General features: G+C 46.8%; 1 protein-coding gene across 1 annotated transcript; it reads left to right on the top strand.

Moving 5' to 3' along the window:
* Nucleotides 1-15195: 15195 nt before the first annotated feature.
* LOC148878169 (transcription factor CPC-like) lies at nt 15196-16491 on the top strand. Its single transcript, XM_088950130.1, has 3 exons — nt 15196-15650; nt 15951-16035; nt 16122-16491. Exons 1-3 carry the CDS (start codon nt 15602-15604, stop codon nt 16210-16212), a joined length of 225 nt encoding a protein of 74 aa, XP_088806256.1. The 5' UTR covers nt 15196-15601; the 3' UTR covers nt 16213-16491.
* The last annotated feature ends 347 nt before the right edge of the window (nt 16492-16838 follow it).

Here is a 16838-nt window from a genome sequence, read left to right on the forward strand (position 1 = left end):
GAAAGTTGGTTCCTCGTATCCCCGTAATGACCAACCTGCCCTTAGTCTTTTGAAATCAATTAATGTTTTGCTTTTGCCTACCACGTTAAGAACGTGATAACACGTTTGAAGGCGAAGACTGAAAGTGGGGTTTCAACGGAAAAAGGCATATTTCAACCCTAGTGAAGACAACTGAAAGAAAGAGCTACATTATACACCATGGGAACTACAAATTCCAAAACATATTATTTTAAGCTGTCCATGAATTCCTATTTAATCGATGAACAACAAGGCCCATTTAAAAAATACGAAAACTCTGATTAAAAACATTGAAAAGAAGATAAAGAATGAAGTTAATAAACAAAAAAGATACACCCAAACAATCCATCTCATGAGTGCAAAGTGCAACCGCTCAAGAAATGTGAGGTTATCCCACTATTGCAGTTGGGGGTTGGGGGGGTCGGGTGAGGAGTTATGCATCCGCTTCCAGCCGCAAATGAAAAACCGGAAAAAAGCCTACGAACGATGATGTGATAAGGAAAAGTACGACCAGATCGGAATGTTGAATGTGAGAGATCGATGATGTACGGTGCTGTGTGATGGTACGCAATTCGGCCGGTCTTATATGTCAATGATCTTGCCTCTGATTAGAACAACAGGGGGTCTGAAACGGAGAAGAAGGTGGGGAATCTTCGAGGAGGAACCCGATGAGATTGCTCCGAAACTCAAGTTAGTATTCTCTCAAAGGCAAGATAAAACCAGATGGCACAAAGTTCACATACCTTGTTCTTGGGGGGTAGGGAGCCTTTTATAATCACCTCGCGCACTCACTCCTAAGCTTCTGTCAGGTCGGGTATGATTATCTTTGCGTTATTGCCAGTTCGGGTGTCATCACCTCTGCTGGGACAGAACTGCTACTGCTCTCTTTGTCGGAGCCGTCTCTGCAACTGGAGATGGTGATAGCAGGTGGTCGTGGCAGGTGGCCGTTGGAGTGCGGCTGTCAAGCGTCAAATCCCAAGTCAGTCAGGTGCGCCACCCCTGGGTACGGACTTCCTCGATGTCAGGCGTGGTACAGTTGTTCAATTTGGCATCCTGGAGGCGAAGTGCTGGAGTGGCGGGCGAGGTGAAGTCTTGAGTTTGGATAGAGATGTGTCCCGAACTGCCATGGGACAGGCCAGTTCGAGTCGTTGCCCTTTGTGCTTGTAAGGCTCAGGGCTTAAGGGAGAGCTCGGGCTCCTTACGGGGAATTCAGGCTCCTTGTAGGGAGTTCGGACCACTGGTTTCTCCTTTCGGAGCTCGCATCTTGAGCGTGTTGTCGTGCCGAGCTATTGCCTTCGCCATGTGTTGAGGGATTACGAGATCGGGCCAAATCTTCCTTCATCAATTGCCCCCCACTCCTCGTGTTTAAGAGACTTGCCTTGGCGCGAGGAGTTCGCGAGGTGGCAGATGGATTTGTCTCATATTTCGAATTGGTTTTGACTAATAGCACAAGGTGTTCATCCAAAATTTTCTGGGTTTCTCGAGCGCCAAAGAGATGGGAAGCGTGCCAATCTGTCTAAAAATGCTGACAGACGTGGCGGCGCGCGCTTATTTCAAATTTCAAAAAAGTGCGCCGCTGGGAGACGTGACAACGGGTCTTTTCAAATTTGAAAAAACGCGTCGCTACCGCCTTTAATGCGAGGAGACGTGCGCTAGCGTTCTGTCAATTTCAGAAAGACGTGCGCCAATCACATCTCGGTCTCAAGGGACGTGCGGTCAGCACGACTGCGGGGCGTCGGATTGGTTTTGATCTACATCGTTGGTTCTCGGTCACTGTGGGTATAAATAGTGGGTCACCCCAGTCGCTTTGTCACTTCTGCGCTTTGCCTTTTGAGCTCACATCCAAGTTTCAGCTCGCATCCAAGCTTTTAGTTCGCATTCAAGGTTTTTTGCTCGTGTTCAAGTTCCCGTAGTCCGTTCAAGCCTTTTTCCAGGTGAGTACTTTCCTGGAATCCATCTTCTCTCCTCGATGTCTAGCTCAAATAGCTCAGACGGTTCTTCAAGTGGGTCAGATGCAGGTTCTACGAACCGAGTTGCATCCCCTGATGGTCCTAGCGAACCGGAGGTAGAGCTTGAGGAAGAGTTCGAACCCGTAGGGCGAGTCGTCTCGGGTAGTTTGGTGTCCACCTCTTGTTGGGGTCGGATGTTAAACAAGTTTGGTCCCTCGACCATAACGCCTGAGGGGCTCCAATCCCTTATTACCTATTACAACTTGCCTAGGGAGTACGCCTATTTCATACCTTCGGGTAGCTTTCCTTGGGAATATGGTCCTAAAGAGATCGTGATATTTTGGGAGAAGCTCGCTGCGGGACTGCGACTGCCTTTCCACCCCCTCCTTGTTGAGGTCTTGAACCACTTCGGCGTTACGGTCAGCCAGCTTCACCCGAATTCCATTTGTATCTTGGTGGGGACAATCTCCCTATTTTGCGAACAGGGCTTCTCTTTAGACTTGGAGATCTTCTCTTCCATTTTAATGCTTAAGAAGCAAGCGGGTCCCCTTCCTGGGCGTAGGTGGGCGTATTACATGTCTCCTTGCCCGAGTTTTAAGCTTTTACATGAACTTCCCAACAAGGTCCTGGCGTGAAAGCGGGACTACTTCGGGGTGCGAAGTGTATTGGGGTGGCCGTTTCAAACCAGTGAAGGGCCTCCAGCAATGGGCACGGCTTGGGCAAAAATGCTATCAGTATCTGACGGAGGCCAAGCTCATTTGCGGCCGGCCTGAGTTCAGGTAGGTTCATTACTCAGAGGTTTTTTGTTTTGCTCTATTCTTTTGTTTTTTCTAATGTCGAACTCTTTTTGTAGGTGTGATGGACTCAGAAGGGACTCATGGTGGGCGCCAGTTTCACGGCATGAAGAGGAGAAAGCGAGTTGCCAAACGAACTCGTGTCGAGCTGCCCCAAGGTACTAGGCTACCCGCTAGAGGATCCGCCAAGGGAGCCCGAGATGGCTCCTCCAATGCAAGAAGCGGCAGGGGCCCCTTATGCCGAGACTACTTACACGGGGGCTTCCGCTTACTTTGGGGCTCCCGCTTACTCTGGGTCTGCTTATACGCGAGTTGGGCCCTCAGGCTCGGGAGCCCAAGGGGAATTCAGGAGTGTGTTGTCGCCGAACCACGCTCTTCAGAAGAGTAGGGAGGCCATTTACCCTGAGGAAGTCGTGGCGTGGACCGATCTTCCTTTGAACCAGGTGGCTCACGCTGTCACTCATGCCATGGTGGTAAGTCAGATTTCTTGTCGGGCTCTTTGCTTTTATCCCTCTTGCTGTCGTTCTTTCTGATCACTTGTTCTTCCCTTTTGGTAGGTGAATTCTTCTATCCATGCCTTAGTGACCCAGGTGTAAAGGTGCTTAAGGCAGGCGCGAGCTGCCGAAGAGGTTTTCCGTGCTGCAGAGGCAACTTCCCGAGCTACTGAGGTGGCTGCTCGCGCTGCACAAACCAGGCGATGTGAAGCACATGGGAGTCGTAGTGAAGCACATGGCAGACTTGAGGCTGGATTTGCAGCATCAGGTCGAATACCTTCAAAAGGACATTAGGGAGAGGATGCAGATCTTTTCTCAAGGTATTGAAGATGCCAAGAAGAAGGCCATCGATGAGTATATCGCCTCGCTGAACTTTGATGACCTGATGGTGGACTCGTACAGAAGGGGTTTTAAGCTAAGCCAGTGGATGATTCGGAGTATGTACCCCGAGCTTGATATTAGTGTCATATCTACTTCACGCATTACTCAGGAGATGGCCAACGCTGCTGATGGTGAGCCAGATTCTAAGGGCGAGGCAGGACTTTCGGGTATCGTTGAAGTGACTTCTGATGGTGAAGAAGTAGCTCCAAGCCTATAAAATGTATATACATATATATATATATATATATATATATATATATATATATATGTCATTGCAAAGTACATTTGCAATGGAATGATTTTCTTTTGATTAAGTGTTGGTTGCTCTTTCCTCCGAACTGGCCGTATTGCCGAACTGACCATATGTCGATGCCCCTATTAGTTCGTTGTTGGCACTTTGCCTGAGCTTTTAGTTGGCATCTTTTGCCTTCGCTTGCCCATGCCGAGGTCATTGTTAACTCGGCGTCCTAACCCTTTGGCTCTGGTAGCGACTTGGTTCACTTCGCTTGGTGATCTATAGGTAGTATCATCTCAAGTTAACAACGTTCCAAGCTCGGGGTACTTGTTTGCCCTCTAAAGTTTCGAGCTCGTATGCCCCTCTGAGTGCTCTCTTAACTCGGTAGGATACTTCCCAATTCGGTCCAAGTTTGCCCACACCGGGCTCGGGTGCCATGATCTTACGGAGAACAAGGTCGCCGACGCGGAAGTTCCGCTTTTTTACTCTGGCATTGTAGTACCGAGCTATCTTTTGCTGGTAAGTTGCGGCTTGGATGTATGCGAGGTCTCTTACCTCGTCCAGTAGGTCGATGTTGGTACGCAACTCATCTCCTTTTGTTTGATCGTCGTACACTTCTGGTCGTAGTGTAGGTATTTCGATCTCCACCGGGATTACCGCTTCAATCCCGTAGGTGAGGTTAAAGGGGGTTTTTCCTGTGGCGGTTTTTTCTGTGGTTCGGTGAGCCCATAGAACACTTGGTAGCTCGTCCACCCACAACCCCTTAGCTCGGTCCAGTCGTGCTTTTAGTCTGTGGAGGATGGCTCTGTTCATTACTCCTGTCTGACCGTTCGCCTGCAGGTGTGCGACCGATGCGAAGTTCTGCCGGATTCCCATACCTTGGCACCACTCCTGAAACTTGATATCATCGAACTGCTTGCCATTTTCGGAGACCAGTACCCGAGGTAACCCGAAGCGGCATACTATGTTCTTCTAAAAGAAACTATGCACGTTTTAGGCTGTAACTGTTGCCAGGGGTTCAACTTCTATCCACTTTGTAAAATAATCTACAGCTACCACTAGGAACTTCCTCCCACCTATTGCTGGCGAGAATAGCCCTAGGAGGTCGATGCCCCATTGCGCAAAGGGCCATGGACTGGTGAGGTACTTGAGGTCGGCGGCAGGCTGATGGTGGATGTTGACATGCTTCTAACACTTGTCACATTTTCTGATGAGCTCGACAGCCTCTGCCTTCATCGTTGGCCAGTATTATCCTTATCGAAGTGCCTTTTGGGCAAGGGCTCTGCCCTCCAGGTGTCCGCCGCACAGACCTTCATGAGTGTCGCGAAGTACGAGCTTGACTTCGGCAGGTCGCAAGCAACGCAGGTAGGGGAGCGTGTAGAACAGTCGGTACAACCATTCGTCTATTATGACGTATTTGGCTGCCTAGCGCTGCACCCTCCTAGCTGCATTGCGGTCCGCAGGGGGGGTTCCATCTAGCAAGAAGATCGCGAGTGGGTCGATCCAGCTCGGCTCTGCTTCAAGGACGGGAGTGACCTCCTTTGCCCCACCGAGAATGCTAGGTCGAGGTAAGTCCTCTATGTACACGGTTCTCATGGTGTTGTGACTCGTGCTGGCTAACCGAGACAGGACGTAGGCCTCAGTGTTCTCTGACCTCGGGATTTGCCTGATGAAGTGTGACTGGAAGTTGAGTAGAGCCTCCTTTACTTTTGCCAAGTACGCAATCATAGTGAGTTCGCGTGCTTCGTATTCGCCCGTAACTTGATTGATCACGAGCTGGGAATCACTGCAGATAACTACGTGCTTTGCTCTTACCTTTTGCGCTAGGTTCAACTCGACTACCAGTGTCTCGTACTCTGCCTCGTTGTTGGATGCCGTGAACTCAAAGCGTAGTGCGTATTCAAATTTCGTGCCACCTGGGCCGCATAGTACTATTCCAGCCCCGCTGCGCTGTTGATTCGAGGAGCCATCCACGTGAAGGATCCAGGGTTCCTCATCCCAGTTCGTGTTTGGCCTAACCCGGAGAGATGCCACACTGGCTACTACTTCACGGTGTTCAGACTCTATTGGCTTGGGAGCTCCGAGTTCACCCGAACTGGGGATCTCGGGCTCAACCGGCCCAAGGACTTCGAAGCTAAACGTGCACTCGGCGATAAGATCTGCTAAGGCTTGGGCCTTAATAGCAGTTTATGGCTTATACTGGAGGTCGTACTCGCTGAGCTCGATGGCCCACTTCGTTAGCCGACCGGAAACCTCAAGCTTGAGTAAGACTTGCCTCAGAGGTTTGTCGGTCAAGACCATGACAATGTGAGCCTGGAAATATGGGAGGAGTTTCCGAGCTGCAATTACCAGTGCATATGCTAGCTTTTCTATCTGCGGGTATCTCGTCTCCGCTCCCTGCGGAATTTTACTAATATAATAGACGGGCCACTGGACTCGATCTACTTCTTTTATTAGTACCGAACTGACCACCTCGTTGCTTGCCGAGAGGTACAGTTCTAAGACCTCGCCCTCCTCGGGCCTGGTTAAGATCGGCACACTAGCGAGGTAGTTTTTTAGCTCATCGAACGTGAGCTGGCAGTCTCAGGTCCATTTGAACCCTTTGCCTTTGATTGCCTTAAAAAAAGGCAGACAGCGCGGTCTGCCGATTTGGACATGAAGCGGCTCAGAGCGGCTATGCGGCCGTTTAGCCTCTGAAGTTCTTTTACTTTTCGATGTGGTCTCATATCTAGGATGGCCTTTATCTTGTCCGGGTTGGCCTCAATACCGCACCGGTTGGCAGTGTACCCTAGGAACTTACCCAAGGTGACACTAAAGACACATTTGTTGGGGTTCAATTTCATGCTAAATTGATGCAGAATTTGGAAGACAGAATCTAAGTCTTGTATTAATTCTTGTGGAAACTGCATCTTGACGACCATGTCGTCTACATAACATTCTATTTCTGTGCCAATTAAGGGCCGAAAACAACTTATTTACAAGTCTCTGGAAAGTCGCCCTAGCATTCTTCAGTCCGAAGGGCATGACCTCGTAGCAGTACAGGCCGAACTCGGTTATGAAGCTAGTTTTTTCCTCATCAGACTGGTCCATCCTGATTTGGTTGTAACTTGAGTAGGCGTCCAAGAAGCTTAGCAACTCATGTCCCAAGGTCGTGTCCACTAGGCGATCAATTATGGGGAGGGGGAAGTAGTATTTTGGGCAAGCTCGGTTCAGGTTGGTGTAGTCGACGCACATGCGCCACTTGCCGTTTGCCTTTTTCACCAGCACTGGGTTGGATACCCAGCTCGATAATGAACCTCCCTTATGAAGTCTGTTACGAGGAGCTTTTCGACCTCCTCGTTGACCGCCCTCCAGCGCTCCAGGGCTAAGTTGCATTTCTTCTGTCTAATGGGTCTGACTACAGGGTTAGTATTAAGTTTGTGAGTTATAAGGCTAGGGTCAATACCGGGCATATCGGCCGCGGACCATGCAAAAATATCTAAATTTTGAAGTAAGAAACTGACCAGTTCGGTTCGTAGAGGCTCCTTGACGGAAGCACCGATTTGTAGCATTCGAACCGGATCCATAGTTGAAGTCGGGATTACGACTGTTTCCTTTGTGGGCGAAGCTCATTCCTTGCCTTGCTTCGTAGGCCGCTCCAGATCGAGGTCGTCGTTCGCCTTAGTTTTTCCTTTCAGGGCGGCAACATAACACTTGTGGGACTCAAGCTGGTTGCCCTGCGCTAGCCCCACACCGAAGTCAGTAGGGAACTTCATTGCCAGATAGTAGGTGGAGACCACTGCCCGTAGGACATGCGTAATTGGCCGCCCTATTATGGCATTGTATGGGGAGGGGGCCGCGACCACCAGGAAATCGTGGTTGAGTCTCACCGCATAAGGCCATGTGCCGACTTCCACAGGTACTGTTATTTTCTCAAAGGGCCTGACTTCTTCTCCGTTGAAGCCCACCAGGGGAGCGTTCGCAGGCTTCAACTCGCTTCTCTGCAACTGAAGCTGGTCAAATGCCGACTTGAAGAGGATGTCTGCTGAGCTACCTAAATCCACAAGTATGCGCCTGATTTCGAAGTCGCTGATCCTTAGTTTTATGACAAGCGCGTCATCGTGGGGGTAGTGGACACCTTGCACGTCGTCTTCCGTGAAGAAGATTTTTTCTTCCGTGTTCGACCTCTTTGGAGGGTTATGCTCTTCTCGGGTTGCTTCGTGAACTGACGTCCGGGCTGCCACTGAAGTACAACTTGCTACCACCGATCCTCCCACTATTACGTGGATGGTTTCCCAAACTGGCCTCTCTTCCGGAGGCTGTCTTTGCGATGGTTCGGCTGGCCTGCTGCTCGATTCGGGAGCATCCTTACTGTGCTCCCCTTGTCGGTATGTATTATTATTATTATTATTTTTATTATTGTGTTGTACAAAATTTCTCAAGTACCCGCGGCGGATGAGTCCCTCTATCTCGTCCCGGAGATTATTACACTGTTCGGTATTATGACCATGATTTCTATGGAAACTATAGTACAAATTTTTGTCTATCGTTTGGGTTCCCATTTAGGCGAGGTGGCCACTTTACGTATGGGGCGTCTTTGATCGTCATCAAGATCCCAGTCCGCCTTGTGTTTAAGGGTGTGTAGTTCATCCGAGCTGCTAAGGGAGCTCGGGACAGCTGGCTTAGCTTCGCCTCCTGGGCTGGGTTTTTTCTGTCACCTAGGTTGGAGGGTTCGCCTTCTCTTTTTCTTTTCTCGACCTCGCCTTCGATCCTTTGGTTGATCTCTTCCTCTGTTCTCATGAACTTGTCCGTGAGCTTGAGGAATTCGGCCATGGTCGCGGGCTGGCTGGCCACCATGTGCCATTTGAACTCCTTGTGCATTACTCCTCTCTTGGCTGCCACGAGCTGTACCGCAGGGTCTAGTCGCGGTATCTGCAAGCACGCATCATTGAACCGCTTGATGGAGCTCCGAATGGATTCACCTTCCCTCTGAACCACTCCGAAGATGCTTTCCTCGGTTTTGGGGCACCACTTGCTAGTAACGAAGTGTGCGGTGAAGACCTGCACGAACTGGGTCCAGCTTCTTATTGACCCGGGGGCCAGGTTTCTGTACCAGGTGCGGGCCACCCCTCTGAAAGTGGTGGTGAAGGCCACGCACATGCATGACTCACTGGACCTTGCTAGGTGCATTTGGGATTGGAAGGCATTGACGTGGTCGCTGGGGTCGAAGGACCCATCATACTTGTCTAGAGAGGGGAGTTTGAAGTCTCTGGGCATGGGGACTACAAGGAGTTCTGATGAGAGGGGGAAGAAACTGAGAGAATAGGGGCTGCTTTTACCTCGTCCGAGCTTGTCTCTTCTTTACCTCTGAGCTCAGGCAGGACATGTGTGGCAGTTCAGCGGCTTCGCCGACGCCTTCGTTGTTGAGTGGGCCTGGTGCTATCGCTGCTGGCCTCTGTGTTGCCGAGCTCGATAGGCCTGGAATGTTGGTAGTCCGCTAAATCGGTTTTCTGAGAGCTGGAACTCAGGCTTGGAGCCCTGAGGTGCTGACTTTGCAGGCGAGGTTCCCGACCCGCCTACGAGTTGCGAGGCGGGGGTGATTTTTCTTTCCCTTTTGCCCGGGGATGAGGCTTGACTATTAGGGGGGTTCTGAAGTTGGGAGGCTTCTCCTCGGTGATGGCGTCCACCCTGGGGGGAAGCCTTGACTGGCTTTGGAGGAGGATGTCGCGGTGGAAGCTGCGATTGGTTGATAGGCAGTTGGGGGAATTGTTGCTGATAGTGATGTTGAGAGAGGTGGTGCAGTACTTGGTGCTGCTGGAGCTGATGCTGCTGGAACTACTGCATTTGGGCTTGCATTGTCCGCATGTACTGCATCAGGTCGTCAAACTGGCTCTGGCTAGTCGCTAGGGGGATAGCAGTTGGTTCAATAAAGGTTGTTTCGATAGGGAGCGGAAAGGGGACATTCATGGCGGGAAGGTTTATGGGCGCCACTGTTCGTGGCGCATTCAGGCTGGGGATCCCATCCACCGGAAGGGGGATGGTGAACTGCCCGATGCACACCACGGGGACTTAAAGTTGTTCCCCGACGGTGTTCATCTCCGTGCCACATCCGACATTGCATGAAGAAGCCATAAGTGTTGGGGTTTTTTGGAGAAAAAAGAGGTTATGATAGTTTTAGAGGGAGGCTTTTGGAAGCGTGCCCACAGACGATGCCAATTGATGGTGCGCAATCCGGCCGGTCCTATCTGTCAACGACCTTGCCTCTGACTGGAGCAACAGGGGGCCTGAAACGAAGAAGAAGGTGGGGAATCTTCGGGGAGGAACCCGGTGAGATTGCTCCGAAGCTCAAGTTAGTATTCTCTCAAAGGCAAGATAAAACCAGATGGCGCAAAGTTCACATACCTCGTTCTTGGGGGGTAGGGAGCCTTTTATAACCACCTCGCGCATTCACTCCTAAGCTTCTGTCAGGTCGGGTATGATTATCTTTGTGCTCCTGCCAGTTCGGGTGTCATCACCTCTGCTGGGACAGAACCGCCACTGCTCTCTTTGTCAGAGTCGTCTCTGCAACTGGAGATGGCGGTAGCAGGTGGCCGTTGGAGTGCGGCTGTCAAGCGTCAGATCCCAAGTCAGTCAGGTGCGCCGCCCCTGGGTACGGACTTCTTCGGTGTTAGGCGTGGTACGGTTATTCAGTTTGGCGTCTTGGAGGTGAAGTGCTAGAGTGGTGGGCGAGGTAAAGTCTTGAGTTCAGATAGAGGTGTGTCCCGAACTGCCATGTGACAGGCCAGTTTGGATCGTTGCCTTTTGTGCTTGGAAGGCTCGGGGCTTAAGGGAGAGCTCGGATTTCTTACGGGGAATTCAGGCTCCTTGTAGGGAGTTCAGACCACTGATTCCTCCTTTCGGAACTTGCGTCTTAGATGTACTATCATGCCGAGCTGTTGCCTTCGCCACATGTCGAATGATTACGAGGTCGGGCAAATCTTCTTTCATCACAATGTGACCATTAAAAACGATGAGGTTCTTTATAGAAACGGTCGCCTGGTGAACAGTCCCCGCTTTCTACATGATGTTCGAAAAGAAGAAAGTCGCCCGTGTTCAGCCGAGAAGAAGTAAAAACCGCCATTGTGACCATTAAAAATCAAGATGATGTTGTGAAGAAACATTAAATGTGAAAACCGCCATCGAGTGTGAGAAATCGATGATATACAGTGCTGCTACAGAACAGAACGATGATGGTGCAAAGTGAGGCAAAGTCGCCTTCTAAGATCGGAATCCCGAGTGCAGAACGATGAGGTTCTTTTTAGAAACAGTCGCCTGGTACAACAGTCCCTTTTTTGCAAATGAGGTATTTTAATGCACGTGTACATTAAACATTAACCGTTGGATTATTCATTACACTAAACACAAATAACAGTCCCTTTTTTGCACATTAATCGTTGGACAATTAAATGCATGTACATTAATTACACAAAACATAAATGCACATTAACCGTTGGACAATTAAATGTAGGATTTTGTGACATTAAATGCACAAGTGCACACTAACCGTTGGATTAAATGTATGCAGCCGAATCATCAATCCGACAGGATTTTGACCGTTGAATGTTTTTTCTAGTAGACGCTTTTCTCCAACACCAGAAGCGGCCACGTTGCCTCTTTTTATGCCTCTCATGCGCTTTTTTTATATATATATAAAGGGGTCTTGGTATTTGAAGGAATTGGTGCCTGTTGATATGCGTTGCCGGAAACAACATGAGTTTTAACCCTCTCTGGCAGATTGGCACCATCGAGCGTCTCTTTAACTCGACCCATGTTATTATGTATCCTTGTTTACTTTCCAATGGTGTTCGTATCCAATTGTACTAAATATATTATCGATGGATTAATCAATTAGGGTCAGGGGAGCTGGATTGCTTATTGGTGTTGGTAGGCGTAGCTCAATGAGCAACAAACAACTAACAATGCGCAATCCCCAACATTCCATCATTCCAACCAAACTATTCCATGAATATATTCTAATCATTTTACCGAGAGACAAGTTTCATTGGTTTTCTTCCGTCGCGTTGGATGTGACGCCGGCACGGCATACGATGCAACGGTAAAAAAATAAAATAAAATACATTAGATTAGAGTATGATCTTGTGGTTAGAGGGTCATTTATGCCAAGTTGCCTTTAATCACGACATTTTGGATCCCAAGCCGGAATACCTCAGCCGTTTATGCAGATCTTGTGGTTAGAAGAGGTGGCAGTGTGGAGACGTTGACCGCTTCCACTTCAACAGTATTGCTATCAACTAGTGTTCTTAATTTGCCGCCATTAATTTGATCGGTTGAACCGTAGGAACCATCATTCAATTCGGTTATGTTAAAATCTATCAGTCAGTTAAAAATCATTGATTTGGTTAAGAATAATTTAGTCCATTAATCTGGTCATTAGATCATAGGTTGCATACTCAATATTATATAAACTTTCATTTAAAACATTGCTATCAACTACCCAAATAACTTTGATTTAGCGACATGATTGAAATTATATGATATCAAACAAAAGCAAGAGTATTCACACCTTGACCCAATATTTTGCAAGGACCAAATTGCTAGATTTACGATTCTACCAAAAATCCAAGATTAAAGGATTAAGTCCAGAGCTGTATACCCTTGATATTATTTTCCCATTAGCATCCTTATCTTTTTTTTTTCCTTTTGTTTAGGATAAACACACATTAGCTGTGACTTCCATCAAGGCAAGTCCATGCCCATACCATTCCAACCACCTTAAATAAAACACATAAACAGAAAGATATTCTCAATGTAAGACCGTAAAAGGTTATTTTGCGGTGGATGAGCGTTATCATTGATTTCACAGACAGCTGAACAGCTAAATTTACAAGTTAGAATACAACAAATTGATCTCATGTGAAACACAGATCATCATCATTATACCCACGCAATGCAATCACAGTACGGACATCATCATAAAAAATTTATTTTTTTCTCCTCTTGAGAGGAGGATGGGGGGATTTAGGTTTTCTCCAAATCACATTTATGTCCCATAAAATACGCTCACGATCACCCCATATACACATTTTTCTAAATTGTCAGTGGAAAATATTCACAATATATGATTGGGATATTGCCGTATGGCATTTGTGGGACGCCCTCTATGGGGCGCAAATGTGAATTCAGGTTTCTCAACATTATGTTAGACAGTTTTTGTATGCCCTTAGCTTCAATCTGATTTGATGTGCTTTTGTTATTTAGTGGAAATAAATAAAGTGCATGTTTGATTCATGTTGTTTGATTTAATTCTGTGTAAAACCTTAAAACTGGACATTTTTAGAGACTCGTGTTAGTTTTAAATGTTCACAGCCGTTGGATAAGTCTGGGGAGATTTATCCTGCCAAGGCTGATACTGGTGTGCCACCAAGTGTTGGGATGGCCTGTCTCAGCCACCAGGGTAAGACCCGAGGCACATGCAGTGTGGGATTACTTAAATCCTTGAACCGGACCAGATTTCCAGTATTGCCCTGGACCTTGAAGATAGATGGGCAAAAATGGAAAGTTACACCTGACCCCTAAACTCGATTATGACACTTCACTAGGTGTTGGATCAGGCTGCCTTTGATATGCCAATCAGTGAGATCCTTAGCGGGGATCAAAACCTGGGTATGTTGGGGCAGTTTGAGAATTCATCTGAGTGGGTGATCATAGTGACAGAATCAGCCACTTTGTTGGACAAAGGGTAATGATCGGGAATGCACTCTCTTTGATGGAAACCAAACTGCCGGCAGTTGATTTCAATCGTTGGAATTTTGTTTTGCAAAATTAATATATATATATATATATATATGTGTACGGTTTCAAATTGTTTGCAAATGGTTTTAATTCCCGGGATCCATGTGAGAGGAGAGTGCGGCACTGTTCCTTGCAGCCGAGGGAGAGGTCCTCTCTTGTCGGGCAGTGCTTGATCATTAAGGGCTGAGAGGTTAAGTGTAAGATCATTGAGGATAATACCTGATGGGCTAATCTTGCACCTGCCCACAGTCCCTGGGTTTTTATAAGATGGCTTGGCCCAGGGACCACTTAATGTAAGTGTTGGGCCCATAGGGTCCATATGATGGACTCAAGGGGTTCATTGAGTTTTTCAGTGAATTCGGCTGGGCCGAACCCATGTGGCTGGTGTGTAGATCAATGCTTGGGTCCCACGCCATACAAAGAAGCCCAACTGGACAGCAGATTGGAAAGTAATTAGACACTGAACACTTAATGGGCCAGAAGCCCATTTCGAGGTGGGCTGATATGATCACCCATCCTTGGGGCGAATCTGAGATTAATGTTAGTAAAAGGATTGGGCTTTTAGCCTTATCCACTCTTGGAGACGAAATTCAAATTAGATTTGAATCTGGTAACCTCCTGATAAGATCAGGAGTAAGCTAACTTTATCTGCAGATAGGATTAAGATTATCCCCTATCCAAATACTGATTTGGATTGGGATAACTCCTAATTAGGAGGATTCTTAATCAAGAAGAAAGGAGGAGAAACCCTAACCAAGAAAGAGAAATATCAGATTTCGAACCACCTTGAAGAGATATAGGATATCTCCTGCGAATTGAGATAGGATTTCATTCATACTCCAGAAAAAGAAAAAGGCAATTCAGCCTTTTCGCCTTTAGAGTTCTCCTCCTACCGCCGCCATCTGTTTTTGCAAGATTAGATATTTGCAGAAAAAGAAAGTCAAGAAATCTGTTCTTGACATTAGTCTTGCAATAAAGACTAAAAGGATTCAGTGTTTAGTGATTCCAGATGATTCTTGTGAAGGATCCAGTGTGTAGGACGCACCCTGCTGGTTCTGTTCCATCCACAACTGTGTCATCTTCAGTAGGAACGGATCTTGGAGCATTCTTTGGGCGTGAACACCAACTTTGGGAGATACTGCTTCTCCGGATCAGATATATTCTTCCCATTTATCTTTTGGTACAGATCTGGTTTGATTATGGTTAAATTAGAATCCTTGAATATTGTATTCTAAATTTAGGAAATATGATTCCCAGTTGGGAAAAAGTAAGAAATTTTTGAAATTCACCCACCCATTCCGCAACTTTTATGGCGTCCATTAGATGGATCCTACCATTTTTTCACATTAATCCCATCCCATTTCTTTATGTATTTTTTTCTTTGTTAAAATCACTGTTGCCTTTGGGGTCTGTGAGTCTGAGGAGGGCCCCTCCAAGCCCAGGGGTTGTTCTTCGTGCATGCTAACCTCAGTTGAGAACGAAAAAGGGTGGGGTCCCAAGACTTAATGGTTATTTTTTGTCGGTAAGTACAAGAGGGATAGAGATGGCCAGACGGGTGAGATATTTGTAACGTTTGGTACTTTGTTCATGTTGTTTTCTTACTGTTGGCAATAGATTTATGTGTCATCATAAGCTTTCCGGCTGTTTGCAGGTTTTATCATTTATTGCTTTCAAGGTGATGTCCAAAGGGATAAACTCATAAACCTTTGTTGTTATTTGATCCTTACAACTACCCATCAAACCAAGCATTCCGACTCCCTCTTCACACCTACCGGTCTTCTTTCTTTTCTCAACACCCGTTCTTCTTCCCTCACTCTTCTCGGGATTCTCCGCCCCTCCTCCTCCTATTAATATTACTTAAATGCATCCACAGCACCACCAGTTCCTCGCATTCTTTTTCTTTTGCCTCCAACAAATTGAATCCAAGATCTTGCTTATCTTTCTCTTCCCTAGGAAAAAATGGCTGACTTGGATCACTCTTCTGACGATACCTCTGTCGATTCTCGAGGTACCCACTTGAAATTACTGAGTTTTAGCATTGATTATTTGTTATGACATTCGGATTTTTCTTGTTGGATTTTTTCCCCTTGCATCGGTTTTACTGAGCGGTTGATTTTTTAATCTTACATGGTTTCCTTCTTATTTATTATTTGTTATTTTGTTTCTTTCGGGGTGTTTGTTCGGGTACCCATACAAACGCAGCGGCTTTTCTGCCTCTTTCTTTTCATTTTTTTCCTACCTGAGACACCCTGATTGTATACTCTGTTAATGTGATTTTCCTTCTGGTTTTACTTTAACATTTGTTTAGAGAACAGCAGCCAAGATTCTAAGCTGGAATTCTCAGAGGATGAGGAAACGCTTATTGTTCGAATGTATAATCTGATTGGAGATAGGTTGGTCTGAGGCCTTTCGTTTTCCCCTTCTTCTCACTCAACAAAGTCTTCTTTTACCTAAAGTTTCAGTATCTTTGATTGACCAGGTGGGCTCTAATTGCTGGGAGAATACCAGGAAGAACAGCAGAAGAGATCGAGAAGTATTGGACTTCTAGATACTACTCAACAAGTGAATGAGAGAAATTTGACGATGTTTCTTCTCTACGAAAGCAAGCATTGTCGGGGGTTTTGATGCAGAATTTGGGCACACAGTTCGGTTTGATTGGCTTAGAGGGGGCGGGTGGGGGTGGGTTTCGCCCGTCCTATCGATGTGGTCTTTGGTGTTTGGAAATTAAATTTAGTGCTCTATTTTCATTTCCCTCAGATGGGTATCGAGATATCAAGCCCATCAGGAGATAAATTTGCATGTAAATATGCTTTGTCCAAGTTTAGCATTAGAGCTATATCTTCCCTCAAGCATAATTCCAACTTTTCCCCTTCATGTCCGATCAAAGAAGAAAGTTACTAGGACGATGCAAACCTCGTGGGTTGATAAAATAGGGCTAAAAAAACACATAACAAAAATAGAAGCAACACTCAGACCTCAAAGTCCACCATAGTCAATCAGATCACTATGAAATCTTAGTTCTTCTGTAATGAACTTCCCAGGTAGAGAGTATTCTCAACAGCTCATGACCTGTAATACGCTAATACTACTAGCCGTAGTTGGATGACAAGGAAGAAAGTAACTATACTTTGGGGGTATAGTAAACAGGGAAAATATTAGTTTGAATTTTCAACCAAGTGCTTACCAAAAAAGAACA

This window comes from Nelumbo lutea, chromosome 1, assembly GCF_056320005.1.
Source record: "Nelumbo lutea isolate HS-2025 chromosome 1, American lotus-T2T, whole genome shotgun sequence".
Lineage (NCBI taxonomy): Eukaryota > Viridiplantae > Streptophyta > Magnoliopsida > Proteales > Nelumbonaceae > Nelumbo > Nelumbo lutea.